This window comes from Protomyctophum bolini, assembly GCF_963924005.1.
Source record: "Protomyctophum bolini genome assembly, chromosome: 21".
In the NCBI taxonomy this organism is placed as follows: Eukaryota; Metazoa; Chordata; class Actinopteri; order Myctophiformes; family Myctophidae; genus Protomyctophum; species Protomyctophum bolini.
Genome location: NC_137882.1, coordinates 27,827,800 through 27,841,905, shown reverse-complemented (window position 1 = coordinate 27,841,905; position 14,106 = coordinate 27,827,800). Strand labels below are relative to the sequence as shown.

The window sequence follows — 14,106 nt, the reverse complement described above, 5'->3', positions numbered from 1 at the left end:
CCACTCGTCGTGGTGTTTTTTTTGTTGGTGTTGTGATGTCCAAGAGGCCAAACCAACCCTCTGGTCATCAGGGAAGAAAGAAAAAAATGGTATGAATGTATGAATGAAGGTATGAATGTGATTACTAAACAGTGAATCATGAATAAACTGTCTAGTTATTTGAGCTAAACAAGTAGCAACAAGCTAGCTGCTACTGCATGTTGTGTTGTCATTGTCACTTGTCAGACTTGCAGCTATTAGCTAGCTTATTTAGTTGAGAATGAGTAAATATATGGGCATATAATGTCAAATAAGTTAATTTGATAATTTCCCAAGAGCCCAACTTTATTTGTCCCCCTGAGGGCAAATGGTTTTGTTTACTTTTAGCCAGTAAGCAAAGCCAGCCCATTGTTTCAATTTCAATCTCAACAAATTTTACACTCAAAGTTAGTAACTTTGAATTTAAATTAGTCCTGTAAGGGTTCATTTGGTGGTTGGTTTAATTATTATATATATTTTTTACAGTGATTAAAATTATATGCTATGATACTGATATTATTTTTTTAGAATTGAGAGAGGATCACAATAGAGAACCATTTTGTGGAACACTCTCCTATTTAATACTACCACCAATTTATAATCTGTTCAGTACATATTACATTTGTATTATTTAAAAAAATACCTGTTTTTAATGGATAACAATATAGAAGCTTTAGTCTGTGTCTAATGTTGACTTGTCCATTGCATATGTCTGCTGTTACTATATAGAAGTGTATTTGTATGTCTCTAAATGTTTTGATGAATTGAACAAGGTGGACCCTGTTGTAAACAAGTGTAATGCTTATTTGGGTCGTCCACTCACAGTTAACAGTCTTTGTATTGAGTTTGTGCTTGAAATGTACTGTAATTCTGCAAACTGTTAATAAATATTTCAATCAATCAATCTGTCGGGAAGAGCCTAGTTGCCATCCCAACAGAAACAATATGTATTTTTAACATTACTCTACATGATCTTGCATTAAGGAGTCTCAGGTCAGGTCAACAAACTGGTAAGAATTTGAAGCGTCAAAATTTGAAGAGTGCATCATGGCACCATGGCGGCGGCGGCGGGGGGCATCAGGAAATATCTAGCCTGGGGCAGTATTTTAGTCGGCTCATCATCTTCATCTTCAGCGAAGGCTTTCTCCAGAACCTTTAGGACGGAGTCAGAGCCATCAAACCAACTTAGACGAACACCACCCGTGAACACGGACAGCAGCGGGTTCAGGTAGCTGTTGAGAAGCGCCAGGGCGTGGGATATGGGGGCCCCAATCGCGAACACAACCTGTGAGATACTGGGTGTCACCACAACAGAAATCAGTTGTATGATGTGAAACGGGGCAAAGCACAGGAAATACGCAGCGGTAACAGCTTTTAAAATCTTGAGGGGGGGGCGTTTTGATAGGTGCTTGCTGGTGCGGATGAGGATGAAAAAATAGCAGGAGAAGATGACGATGGCAGGAAACACGAATCCCACGATGAGGTTAGTGATGACCAGGGAGGGTTCAGGGAAATAGTCATAGCAGAATCCAAACTCCAACTCCAACTCCCTATTGTTTACGTGAGGGCTGGTGATAGCCAAAGCACAAACCCAAACACCCAGACAGAACTGCGAGTATGCGTTTATGACGGTGCGGTGATGGACGTCCATCGTCGACAACGTGTTCACACCGATCAGCACCATAATGAAGATACTGACATACATGCTAACATATAAAACCATAGTGTCCATGAATTTGCACATGAACCAGCCAAAAGGCCAGTTGCCCAGAGCTGTCTCTGTGATGTTCAGGGACAGGAAGACTGTACCCAGGACTTCGGCCACAGCGAGGTTGAGGAACAAAACAGTTCCGACGGTTTTCCTCATCCTGAAGCCCAGCGCCCAGATGACCATACTGTGGGTCCAGACGCCGCGCACAAACATCAGGCTGCGGATGACCGAGGACATGACGTTGGCGTATTTGAATATTCTTCTATCCCAGTCATATTCTTCATCCTCAGCCCCAGCATCGTGATTAACAGCAGGTGTGGTCTCCATCGTCCTGAAACCTAAACGTAATAAAACAATTAATATAAAGTATACATGCTTTGTTTTGGAACAAGGAGATTTGTACTGTTAAAATGATTATACACACACATATATATATATATATATATATATATATATACCGGTATATATATTAAAATGATTACACACACACACACACACACACACACATTATATATATATATATATATATATATAGCAAGCACATAACTTGTGAGCTTGTAGATCGCCTATCTTTTTCATAATCCCGGTGTACATCATATTGGGTTGAAGTGATATTGATTATGACGCTGTGTCAACACGTTTAGCTGGGGACCCCCTGGAGCCCCCTAAAGGACCCCCCTGCAAATGTGTTTGTTCCCCCATTTGTGTGTCATAACATGAGCTGTGAGTGGTGTCGTAAGGCCTGGTTTTACACCTGGTTGATGCTGAAAATAGCAGATCTACCCACGGCCGCGGGAAGGTATTTACAGTAGGCGGTACGGAGCGATTAGGAGGGGGTGCGCACCTGTAAGCGTGCGCCGCAAAATGCACCTGCCTGCACATTTCCGTGAATTTTCACGTGGGGAAAGTGGCGTTTACTTTACCTCTCTCCACACGCAAGTTATATGAACCGACCAGGGTTCATCATCACCATGCCAGCGTGTGATGGACATTTTGATCAATATATTATTTTACAAAATTACAATGGTCAAAACCCAAATAGCTAGCCCTACATGTATACGAATGGACTCATAACGTGCCATATAGTGCCTGTGTGCTACACATTTTAAAGGGGGGCCAATACAAGAAGAACAGAAGGGCCTGACATCTATTTTAGCCCTTGCCTTTTCATCATATTATAGACCGCTAATTAAAATGTGTAGAGACTAGATGGTTTCGTTTTGATGACAAAATCCTTTTCTCAGTTACAGTCTGTGCTGGAAATGTCTAGTCAAATGACTTGTGGTTTGTCCGCAAACGTCTTTCCAAGTTCTCTTTCTTCACCATCACTGTTCAGTTCTTGCTTGATGAGACAAATAATCACAACAGAATAATGATGAGAGAGCTCTAACCGGTTCCATGTATGGTATACACACAAATGGCTGAGATTATAGTTCTTTATTTACTTTCTCAGTTATGTGTCTGCAGAATAGTGGTCTATAGTCAAATCGTTTGTGGTTTGTCAGAAAGGGTCTTTCCAAGTTCCCTTTATTCACTGTCACTGCATAGTTGTACACTATATGTCTTTTGTGTCATGCTGTCTGTTCCCAAACTCATTTAACCCATTCTGACCTGAGTTCAGATTCATACGAGGTTTCCACTGGACACACACTCGTCTGATTAACCCATTCTGACCTGAGATCAGATTCTAAAAATGTCAGTTGTTCTTGTTCCACTACACTTGGTGGCGCGCTATGAGCTTGTAGATCTGCTATTTTTCAATAGCTAAAGCATAACATGATGCCAACACCAAAATGAGTTCCCGTTCAGAATTGGTTAATAAACAGGTCAATCCTGTGTTCATTCGCTGCCTCTATCCCACTCATTTGTTAGTTTCAAGAGTAGTGGTTTCCGTATTTAAAGGAGAATTCCATACTAGAAGGCTTTCTTACTTTTATTTGTAGTGTGTGCACCAAAGAGGTCCAGGTATTATTTTGTGCAAAAGTGCATTATTGTTTTTTTCCCCTACCATAAGCCCTCAATGAATTGCATTGCATTTTTGGGGGTCCTTGACATGGCACCAAAAAGTCTGAGAACTCTCGATTTAGTAATTATGTAGAATGATTTAGAAAGCTTTTTGAAGAATCAGGTCTTATCAATCAGCACATCGTCATAATAACAATAACATAAAAGCATAGTTACCTGTTTCAAAGGGTTGAAGAGACGTCAGCCAGAGAAGAGTCTTGGTATAAAGTGTGGACCTTGAACAGAGAGGAGGCACAAAAACTGTCACAGATAGCAACAGACTGGGCACACACTGAACCAGTGTTGCCAACTTAGCGGATTTGTCGCCATATTTAGCTTCTTTCCAGACCCACCTAGCGACTGAATTAGTGAAAAGCTTCTGGCGAGAAATCTAGCTACTTTTTCTGGTGAATTGGGGACAAATCGTGTTGGAGGCTTCACCTCCCAATGTATGAATGAATGAACCATTGTAATTAGGCCTAAAAAAACAACTTTTTTGGGCTGAGTAGGTAGGGAATTTATTTTATTTTATTTTATTTTCGTGGGAAGGATGGGTAGCATTTTTATTTATTTTTTATTTTATTTAAATACATGACCTTATCACCAAGGCTAGCAAAGGTTTTCTTGGCTGAAGCATAAATGCCTTAAATTAAGCACATATGGAATATTTCTCACTCGCACACATTCTATAGGAAATTATTATAATAAATTAACCTATAGTGCATTTTTCCATATCATTATTATAATTTGGCTATATGAAACAGAAATGAGACACACCCCTCCAATCCTGTGTTAATTTGCTGCCTCTATCCCACTCATTTGTTAGTTTCAAGAGTAGTGGTTTCCGTTAAGGTGAACAAGTATTTAAAGGAGAATTCCATACTAGAAGGCTTTCTTACTTTTATTTGTAGTTGTTACGTCCCCACCAAAGAGGTCCAGGTATTATTTTGTGCAAAAGTGTATTATTGGTTTTCCCCCCTACCATAAGCCCTCAATGAATTGCATTGAATTTTTGGGGGTCCTTGCCTTGGCACCAAAAAGTCTGAGAACTCTCGATTTAGTAATTATGTAGAATGATTTAGCTTTTTGAAGAATCAGGTCTGATCAATCATCAAATGTCATAATAACAATATCATAAAAGCATATAGTTACCTGTTTCAAAGTGTTGAAGAGACGTCAGCCAGAGAAGAGTCTTGGTATAAAGTGTGGACCTTGAACAGAGAGGAGGCAAATTTATAGGTCCCTGTCTCAGAGGCCTGTCTTGGTTATTTAAAGTCAAGGTGCCTTTGGCCTGTTTACATGCCTTTTGTTTAAATTCAGATCCTGGGTCACACCTAAAGATTTTAGCATACGAGAAGATGAACAATGGATCACGGCCTACAGTAGTAGTACCAGTCTGTACCAGTAGTACCAGTCTGGACACACACACACACACACACACACACACACACACACACACACACACACACACACACACACACACACACACACACACACACACACACACACACACACACACACACACACAGGATCCAGCCATACTTTATTATTATTATTATTATTATCCTTATACCTGTTTAGAATGTGCTTTCCCACCGTCCCTATACTGTCCTCCTCATGTCGCCCTAGACACTACCTCTCCAGTCACAGAGATCCCTCAAATCTCATCTATCCAGCTCGTTCACCCAGTCACCACATTGTGGTGGATGGAGGCCTATGGAACTGCCACGCAGCTACCAAAAATAATATGCCTGAATTCATTTCAGGCCACGCCTCCCTCAAGTCTCTGCATTTCCTTGCTCTGACTGAAACCTGGATCACCCCAGATAACACTGCAACTCCCGCCGCCCTCTCTGTTTCACACAAGTTCACCCCCCTCGCCAAACAGGTACAGGGGGTGGTACAGGGCTACTAACATCCCCCAAATGGAATTTCCGTGTCTTAAATCTCTCTCACCTTTCTCTGTCCACATGTGAATTTCATGCTATCTCAATATCACAGCCAGTCCCCCTCATCCTCATTGTGCTCTACCGCCCTCCAGGAACTCTCGGGAACTTCCTGGAAGAACTAGACTCTCTGATGAGCTCGTTTCCGGAAGATGGCACCCCTCTGATTCTACTGGGTGACTTCAACCTTCCTACCGCAGAGAAGTATCTTCCCGTTACATCCCTTCTGGCCTCATTTGACCTCTCCCTATCTCCCTCCCCTCCCACTCACAAGGCTGGTAATGTTTTGGACCTTGTGTTCTCCAGAGCCTGCTCTCCCTCCACACTCTCCGTTACCCCCTTAATTAGGTCTGACCACCACTTCATAACCTTCTCCCTCTCTCTCTCCACCCTCCCGCCTAAACCTGTTAACCCTCCGAACGTCACCTCCCGACGCAATCTCAAGTCCCTAAACCCCTCCTCCCTCTCATCCTCTATTCTCTCCTCTCTACCCTCCCTGGAGTCCTTCGTCTCCCTCTCACCTGACACTGCAACCTCATCCTTCCTCTCCTCTATCTCATCTGCATTCGACCAACACTGCCCGCTCTCATCCAGGCCTGCTCGCTCATGTCCACCGGCTCCCTGGCTATCTGAAACTCTCAGATCTGAACGAACACCTCTAAGGGCAGCCGAAAGAAAGTGGCACAAGACAAAGCTACCAGATGACCTTTCCCACTTTCACTCACTCCTCTCTGCCTTCGCCCTCTCACTAACCACTGCTAAAACCTCTTTCTACCACACCAAAATCCAATCCTGTACTTCTAACCCAAGGAAGCTCTTCTCCACTTTCTCCTCCCTCCTTAAACCCCCTCCCCCCACTCAACCTGCATCCCTCACTGCTGAGGTTTTTGTCAACTACTTCGAGAAGAAGGTTGATGATATCAGCAGCTCCTTTCCTCCCCTCCCACATAAAGTGCCATCTGACTCAACCAACACTAACCCCAACATACCATGCATGTCCTCCTTCTCTCCTCTTTCCCCAGACGAGGTTCTACAACTAGTGACATCCTCTAGACCTACCACCTGTCCTCTTGACCCTGTCCCGTCTCCAATCTTCCAGACCATCGCACCTGATCTGCTCCCCTTCATCACCTCCATCATCAACACCTCAGTAACCTCAGGCTGCGTCCCATCTGCCCTCAAGTCAGCCAGAGTAACACCACTCCTCAAGAAACCAACTCTTGACCCCTCAGATGTCAAGAACTACAGACCGGTATCACTCCTTTCATTTATTTCTAAAACCATTGAACGTGTTGTCTCCAACCAGCTCTCTCTCCATCTCTCACAGCACAACCTGCTGGATCCCAACCAGTCCGGATTTAAGAAGGCCCACTCCACAGAAACTGCCCTGCTGGCAGTCACAGAAGCACTACATGCTGCCCGCTGCCCAAGCTGCTTCCCACTCTGCAGTACTGATCCTCCTAGACCTATCGGCAGCATTTGACACAGTGAACCACCAGCTGCTCCTAGACACCCTAGCGGATCTAGGCATCGGTGGAACGGCACTAAAGTGGTTCTCTTCCTACCTCACCGACCGGACCTACCAGGTTTCCTGGAAAGGTCTGTTATCATCCCCCCGAACCCTCCAAACTGGGGTCCCACAGGGATCGGTACTTGGTCCCCTCCTTTTCTCACTGTACACTAAATCCCTTGGCACTATCATCTCTGCTCACAATATATCCTATCACTGCTACGCCGATGACACACAACTGTTTCTATCCTTCCCCCCCTCTGCCACTCAGGTGGAAGAGCGCATCACCGCATGACTGGCTGACATCTCACAGTGGATGTCCTCCAACCACCTCAAACTGAACCCAGACAAGACTGAGCTTCTCTTCTTCCTGCCCTATGCGGGAGCTAACTATCTCCGTAGACAACGCCCTGGTAACGTCTGTCCCAACAGCCAGGAATCTTGGTGTTGTCCTGGACAGTCAGCTCTCGTTCAAAACTCACATCACAGCTGTCACTCGATCCTGTAGGTTCACACTCTATAACATACGACGAATTAGACCGTTCCTCACCCAGGAATCAGCCCAGCTCCTAATCCAGACAACAGTCTTGTCAAAACTTGACTATTTTAACTCCCTCCTTACTGGCCTACGAGCATGTGCACTTAAGCCTCTCCAGCTGATCCAAAATGCTGCAGCTCGCTTGGTCTTCAACCAGCCAAAATTCTCACATGTCTCCCCCCTGCTCCGCTCCCTCCACTGGCTCCCGGTCGCTGCCCGCACAGAATACAAAACTCTGATGCTGGCATTCAAAGCAACCAAAGGTATGGCTCCCCCATATCTTGCAAGTATGATCGAACCCTACAAACCCTCCCGCTCACTCAGATCAGCCAACGCAGGGAAGCTGGAAGTACCCTCACTAAAAACGCCGGGACAACACTCCACACGTCCCAAACTCTTCTCCCTTCTGGCTCCAAAACTGTGGAATGCACTTCCCATTGCAGTCAGAACTGCAGCATCACTCCCAATCTTCCGCCGTAGTCTGAAAACCCACCTTTTCAGACTCCATCATGGCCCATAGCACTTACCCCACCCCCTTAGATAGCAATTCTGTAGACTTAGATAGCATTTGATACAGACTTATAGCATGTTATGTAGACAGCATAAGTGCATTGTATGTAGTCATAGCACGTCATAGTACATATGTATAGCATAGTAGTATAGATGTATAGCTTATATGTATAGTTTCATTATAGATATTCCACTGTTACTTTCTTAGCTTACGCATGTTTCATGATAAATGTTTTTATGTGATGTATTCCCATGCTTTTTGTTCTTGCTTAATGTAAGTCGCTCTGGATTAAGAGCGTCTGCTAAATGCCTAAATTGTAAATTGTAATAGTAGTGGCAGCATTTCTGATACTTTTGCACGCAGAATTGGCGGAACATTTCTATGCATTCTGAAACTTTGTTAGTCAAACCACTAAAATGTTCGTCTAGTCTCGTCTCATCAACGAAAACTCACACGCGTCTTCGTCATATTTTAGTCAACCAAGAGAGCCGTTTAGCTCGTCAGCGTCAGTCTCGTCCTGAATCTTTTTTTACACACATATAGACTCAAACTGTACACCCACTGCACACACATACAGCAGACTCAAACTGTAGGCCTACACACCACATCATACAGAGAGATTTGAACAAAGTATGACAGTATATGACTTCATGTGATCCAGCGGACAGTCGGGTGGGGCGTGCGTGCCGCTCCACAGTGGCCTCTCAAAGACGACATTTGACCTTGGTTAGTGAACACACACACACACACACACACACACACACACACACACACACACACACACACACACACACACACACACACACCTGGTTATTGTGCAGAGGTCACGGAACAGAGATGAAGCATCGCACCCCCCCTCACCCCAACGCAGCTGTGTGTGTGTGAGTGCGTGCGTCGTCAGGTGTACACATTCAGATTAGAAGCTTCTATAATGGTTATCCAAAAGGTCAGGGTTTTTCCTCAGTGTGAGGAGGATGATTCCAGAGGTGTGTGCGTATGTGTGTGTGCGCATGTCTGCGTACGTGTTGTTGTGGTGTGTGTGTGCAGGGGGCGTTACTAGTGCCATACGCAGACAACGCGACTGCGTGGGGGCCCAGAGGCAAGGGGGGGGGGCAACACGGCCAACCCACCCGTGCCGTCTGTAAAATAAAATGATAAATACATACAGAGATGTAATGACAGTTGAGTTGAACAAGGATGTGGCGGGGCCTGGTGGTGACTGCTGCTATAGCACACACAGCCACAGACCATACCATAATACAGTAGGCACACACAGTAGTGTGCTTCTCCTCTGTGTAGCCTCGGTCCCAGGCTGTAGAACATGAGGTATAACCGGTATACGGTTGCCCTATTTCCATCTCGCCCCACTATACTCTACCTAGCTGTAAAAATAACAAACATTAATTCATGTTGGTGATTATATATGCTGCCGGGGGCACTCGCTGATCAGCCTGCGTGCGTGCACCTCTGTTTGTTTAAATTGTAGGCCTTAACGATGTCTGGGTGAATTTATTTCTACTCGGTACGGGCAGTGCAAACTCAGCAAACAAACTCAGCAATATCTCCTGCGAGCCAAATTCAATGCGGAAGAGCAGTGGGCGTTTTGGACAGCACTAGTATTTAACACAACTGCTACGATCTTGGAACTTGTTGAAGCCGTGAATCAGAGAGAGAGAGAGAGAGAGAGAGAGACAATGTATTATTTGTGGATTGGCTTTTTCCCGATTTGTCTCTTTTTGCTGAATAGTGCAACAAAATAGTACAGTGTTTCTCAAAGTAGGGTCCATGCAGGGACCCTCAGGGTTCCACGATGGGATGCAAAATGTATGTTATAGGACTCTGAGGGCTGTATTTTGCGTGTCTTAAGTACCAGGTCTTATTCCCTAACTTGAGTTAAACTAAAGACCTGGAGGCGTGATCAATGCCATTTGGCTATTCTGAGTGGCCAAAGAGCATTGAGAGGTCTTTGTCAAGATGATAAAGCATTGCAACACGTTATGAGCTTGTATAGCGGCTATTTTCACTGTGTTTTATTTATAGTAATACTAAAAAGTAAACATTTTGGGCATACAGCATCCATGAGCCCCCTCCCCCTCATATCTCTCTCTCTCTCTCTGTGATTGATCTTCTTGTTTGTTTTAGTTTTTTTTACCAGCCCTAATTAAACATTTAGAGCGTCTGGGCCCCTCTGCGGCTCAATGCAATTTCCTCTGCGTTGCCAAAGTGGTGGAGGCCAAGAAATCTTTATTATTGATGACACGACCAGTTTAGAAACAAACCAAAACCCAGCCCTATACTCTGACAACACCCACGGCAGATCGGGGAGGGGGGCGGCGAGAGAGAGAGAGAGAGAGAGAGAGAGAGAGAGAGAGAGAGAGAGAGAGAGAGAGAGAGAGAGAGAGAGGTGTACACGAAGTGAGGGAATACAGTTTTTCCCGATTGTTAACGCACATTTCTCGAAACAACATATAAGGGCTTTCTCAAAAAGCGCACACACGAAACTGAAAACGTCACACACAAAATGCCACTCCTTTTGCAAGATAAGACGACTCATTGCCAACACATCTCTTAACTGTTCACATCACAAAATGGAGCTTGTGTTTTCATTTGGCACACAGACATATATTTTCGAATGACACACACACACACACACACACACACACACACACACACACACACACACACACACACACACACACACACACCATTCATTGAGTATAGGCTTACACACAACGAAGAATTTGCTGCACACTCAAGTGCAAAATTGAAAACACCAATCATATAAGTGGAGAACACACCATATGAATGGAGAATGAGACATTTCTCCTTTTGTAAAATGACAGTGACAGTGTATAGGCCTATACTTTTGTAAAATATTCACAAAAATAATTTAGGGATCACACCGGCCTCCGGTTCCTGTCTGGCCAGTGGGCCTCATCCACATACTGTAGATATTATAAGAATCACACCTGTGTGAACCGAGTGGTGCAACTCTCCTCTCTCCCCCCTCCTCTCTCTCTCTCATTAGCAGGCAGCAGGCACAGCATACCCCTCTCTGTTTCTGGCGCCCCCTACTGGTATTAATAAGTCACATACTCGTGTCATTCCAATTTCACGCATGCGCACACCACTCGTGCTCATGACTACACACAGGTACACGGACATTGCTGGTTGTAGGAGTGGTTGCACCACTCAAAAAAGAGATGCCTCACTGGCCGTTGCAGTTCATTGGAGCGACGTGTATCCCAATGAAGGCGGAAGTGCAGTGCTGAAGGCTTTCCTTTTTTTTTTTAAACAAATCTTTATAACTAATAGATATTCTGCTGGTTGGGTTTGTGGGCTATATGAGCGGACCACCCAAGTATCCCCGGGCAGAGAGATTGTGACACCAAAGTAGCTTATAAACAATGTGTTTTATTCTCCGTTCACCATGGTTTTCTACAAACAGAACCAATGGAATGCATTGGAAACTAGTATGCAACAATATAGTGAACAATGAATGACGATTAGGCTGCAGGCAATTATGCAGCTTTCATCAACATAGTAGCAAATGAGCGGTAGGCTATAACATTTTAGGCACCAAAGCATACACAGTTGTATTAGGCAAAGTCAACAGAATACATTTGAAGTCAATACAGTAGAGGGGAACAAAGGCTTACTTTGGTCAAGTACGCATGGCTGGAGTAGTGGGTAGAATCTGAGATCTGCAGGTGCTGCATGTTGCCTGTGTGAAGGCTGGAGACTGAGTGAGGAGTGTGGGGTGTGAGTTGCTTGTTATATAGGGCACACCTAAACTGTGATTGGTTATTGAGTTGAGTGGTGTGATGGCAGACACATGTGTAGTTGACATGTGGATGCAGGGAAATGGGGGATGTCCACCAGAGGCTGCCATTCTGACAGCATGGATATAATTCACAACAATAACAGTCATGAGAATACATTACAATACAAAACAAGACAAACAAACAAACAAACACAAACAACACAGTTATTATTATAACAATACAACATAGGGCCGGGGGGGGGTTTAGATTACTAACAGAAAACATTAAAAGAGTGAACACAAAGCAACAGTTTCTTATTTAGAAGTAATGAAGGCACTCTGCCTCGCTGCCCAAGTGACGTCGCTCATGCGACTCGTCCATGTCTCTCGCTGTCACTCGAGTGACTACTGGCCAATCACAGCGCGTCTTTTCCGGGACTTATGTCACGCACGCGGAAGCTGTTCATTGAAGGCAAAATGCTTTGCAAGGAATCACGGGAAAAATTGTCACTACAAAGTCACAAGGCCGCCCGGCCTATCTGTCTGTGCGTGCCAGACGCGCTCTCTCTCTTTCAAATAACTATATGAGATTTGAAACAACATCTACTCAAAACTCAGGAATAGTTACGAATGGACGGCTTGCAATGGTCAAACTAGAGTAGTTAGACGCAAGCAGACAATCTTTCTGGCTGTTTTGTCTTTTCTTCGGTGCATATTTTGAAGTGAGCTATACTTTAACACTTTCACCCAAGTGATTGTCTTGTGGTTTATATACTTACTCACCAAAATTACATTCACCCACTCTCGGGTTCTTGTAGTAGTGTCTTGCTGTAGGCGTTCATTTGGGACCCTCCGTGAGTCACTAACATTCCTCCATTCTAAATAGTATATCCTATTAAAATACATTTCATTCTTATCCGTTATTTGCTGATTAACCATTAATAGCTTCGGTTAAAGGTTATGAAGAAATATATATATATACTATATATAAATGGTGATCCTGTACAACCAGGAGAAGGAAGGAAGTTAAGGAACATCCCCACACTTGTTTTTAGAGCTCCATAGACGTACTTTATTTCATTGGCCAAAAAGTAATCGGGCAAAATATTCATGGATTATTAAAATCGATCCTGCACAACCAATTTGTACTCAATCAGAGAGTGCGTGCGTGCGTGCGTACGTGCACGTGTGTGTGTGTGTGCGTGCGTGCGCGTGCGTGTGTGCGCGCACGTGCGTGCATTGCAACCAACTTTCCTCCCCTGTGTTGGTTTTTAAGCAGATCAATCACAATCCATATACAATCACAGTGAAAAAAGGTTCAATTCTAAACGGAGTTTAGTCTAAAGGACTTCAACAACAGGGCAACGATCACATTTTGACCTCTGACAAATTCTTTCTTTCGCGTACGTGTCTTATTTAATTTTTTCCCCCCCGTGAACTTAGTCGGCCACGGACAGAGGATGAAAATTGAATTGCGAGGACGACATTACCTGATAATCCAAAACCTTGCAGAGCCAAGGGCTTGCGGTGTCGCGTCACAGCCAGACGCAAGACGTGAGACCTTAAAAAATGCTTTAAAGTTGAACAAAACAGGGAAAAGTGTGGGGGGGGGGGGGGGGAGCACACACACACACACACACACACACACACACACACACACTCACACACACACACAAACACACACACAAACACAATCAATGATGATTGGAATGTTATTCAATTTGCCGCGGTCACAGACTGCTCGCCTGCCATATCTCATAGTCTGGTGGATTTCTCCCGGGCCTCGGCTGGCCCTGCACCGGACCTCCCTCGTATAACCTTAACGAGACAGATCCCGGGGCTGGGGAGAAGAGGATGGATGGGTGTGGGTGGGTGGGTCGGGGAGGTAAGTGGGGCCGGGGAGTGATTCGTTAAAGCGGCCTCACGTCCAAAACCCGGTTTACGGCGATCGGACAAGGAGGGGGAGAAGGAGCCATCCGTCACCTGGACGAATGTGCAGCAACCAACTCCTCCTGGAGATTCCAACGGGGAGCTGTCTTCGGAGCGACGAGGGACCGCCGGCGCCAATCGCTCCGCTTACCACAGGCCTCCGAGCGCAGAACACA

General features: G+C 44.7%; 1 protein-coding gene across 1 annotated transcript; it reads right to left on the bottom strand.

The window, feature by feature from the left end:
* Positions 1–1,063: 1,063 nt before the first annotated feature.
* Positions 1,064–2,056, bottom strand: LOC308336459 (C3a anaphylatoxin chemotactic receptor-like; the record flags this gene model as incomplete). The annotated part of the gene is made up of 1 exon (XM_080793824.1): positions 1,064–2,056. One exon carries the CDS (start codon positions 2,054–2,056, stop codon positions 1,064–1,066), a length of 993 nt encoding a protein of 330 aa, XP_080649950.1.
* Positions 2,057–14,106: the final 12,050 nt, after the last annotated feature.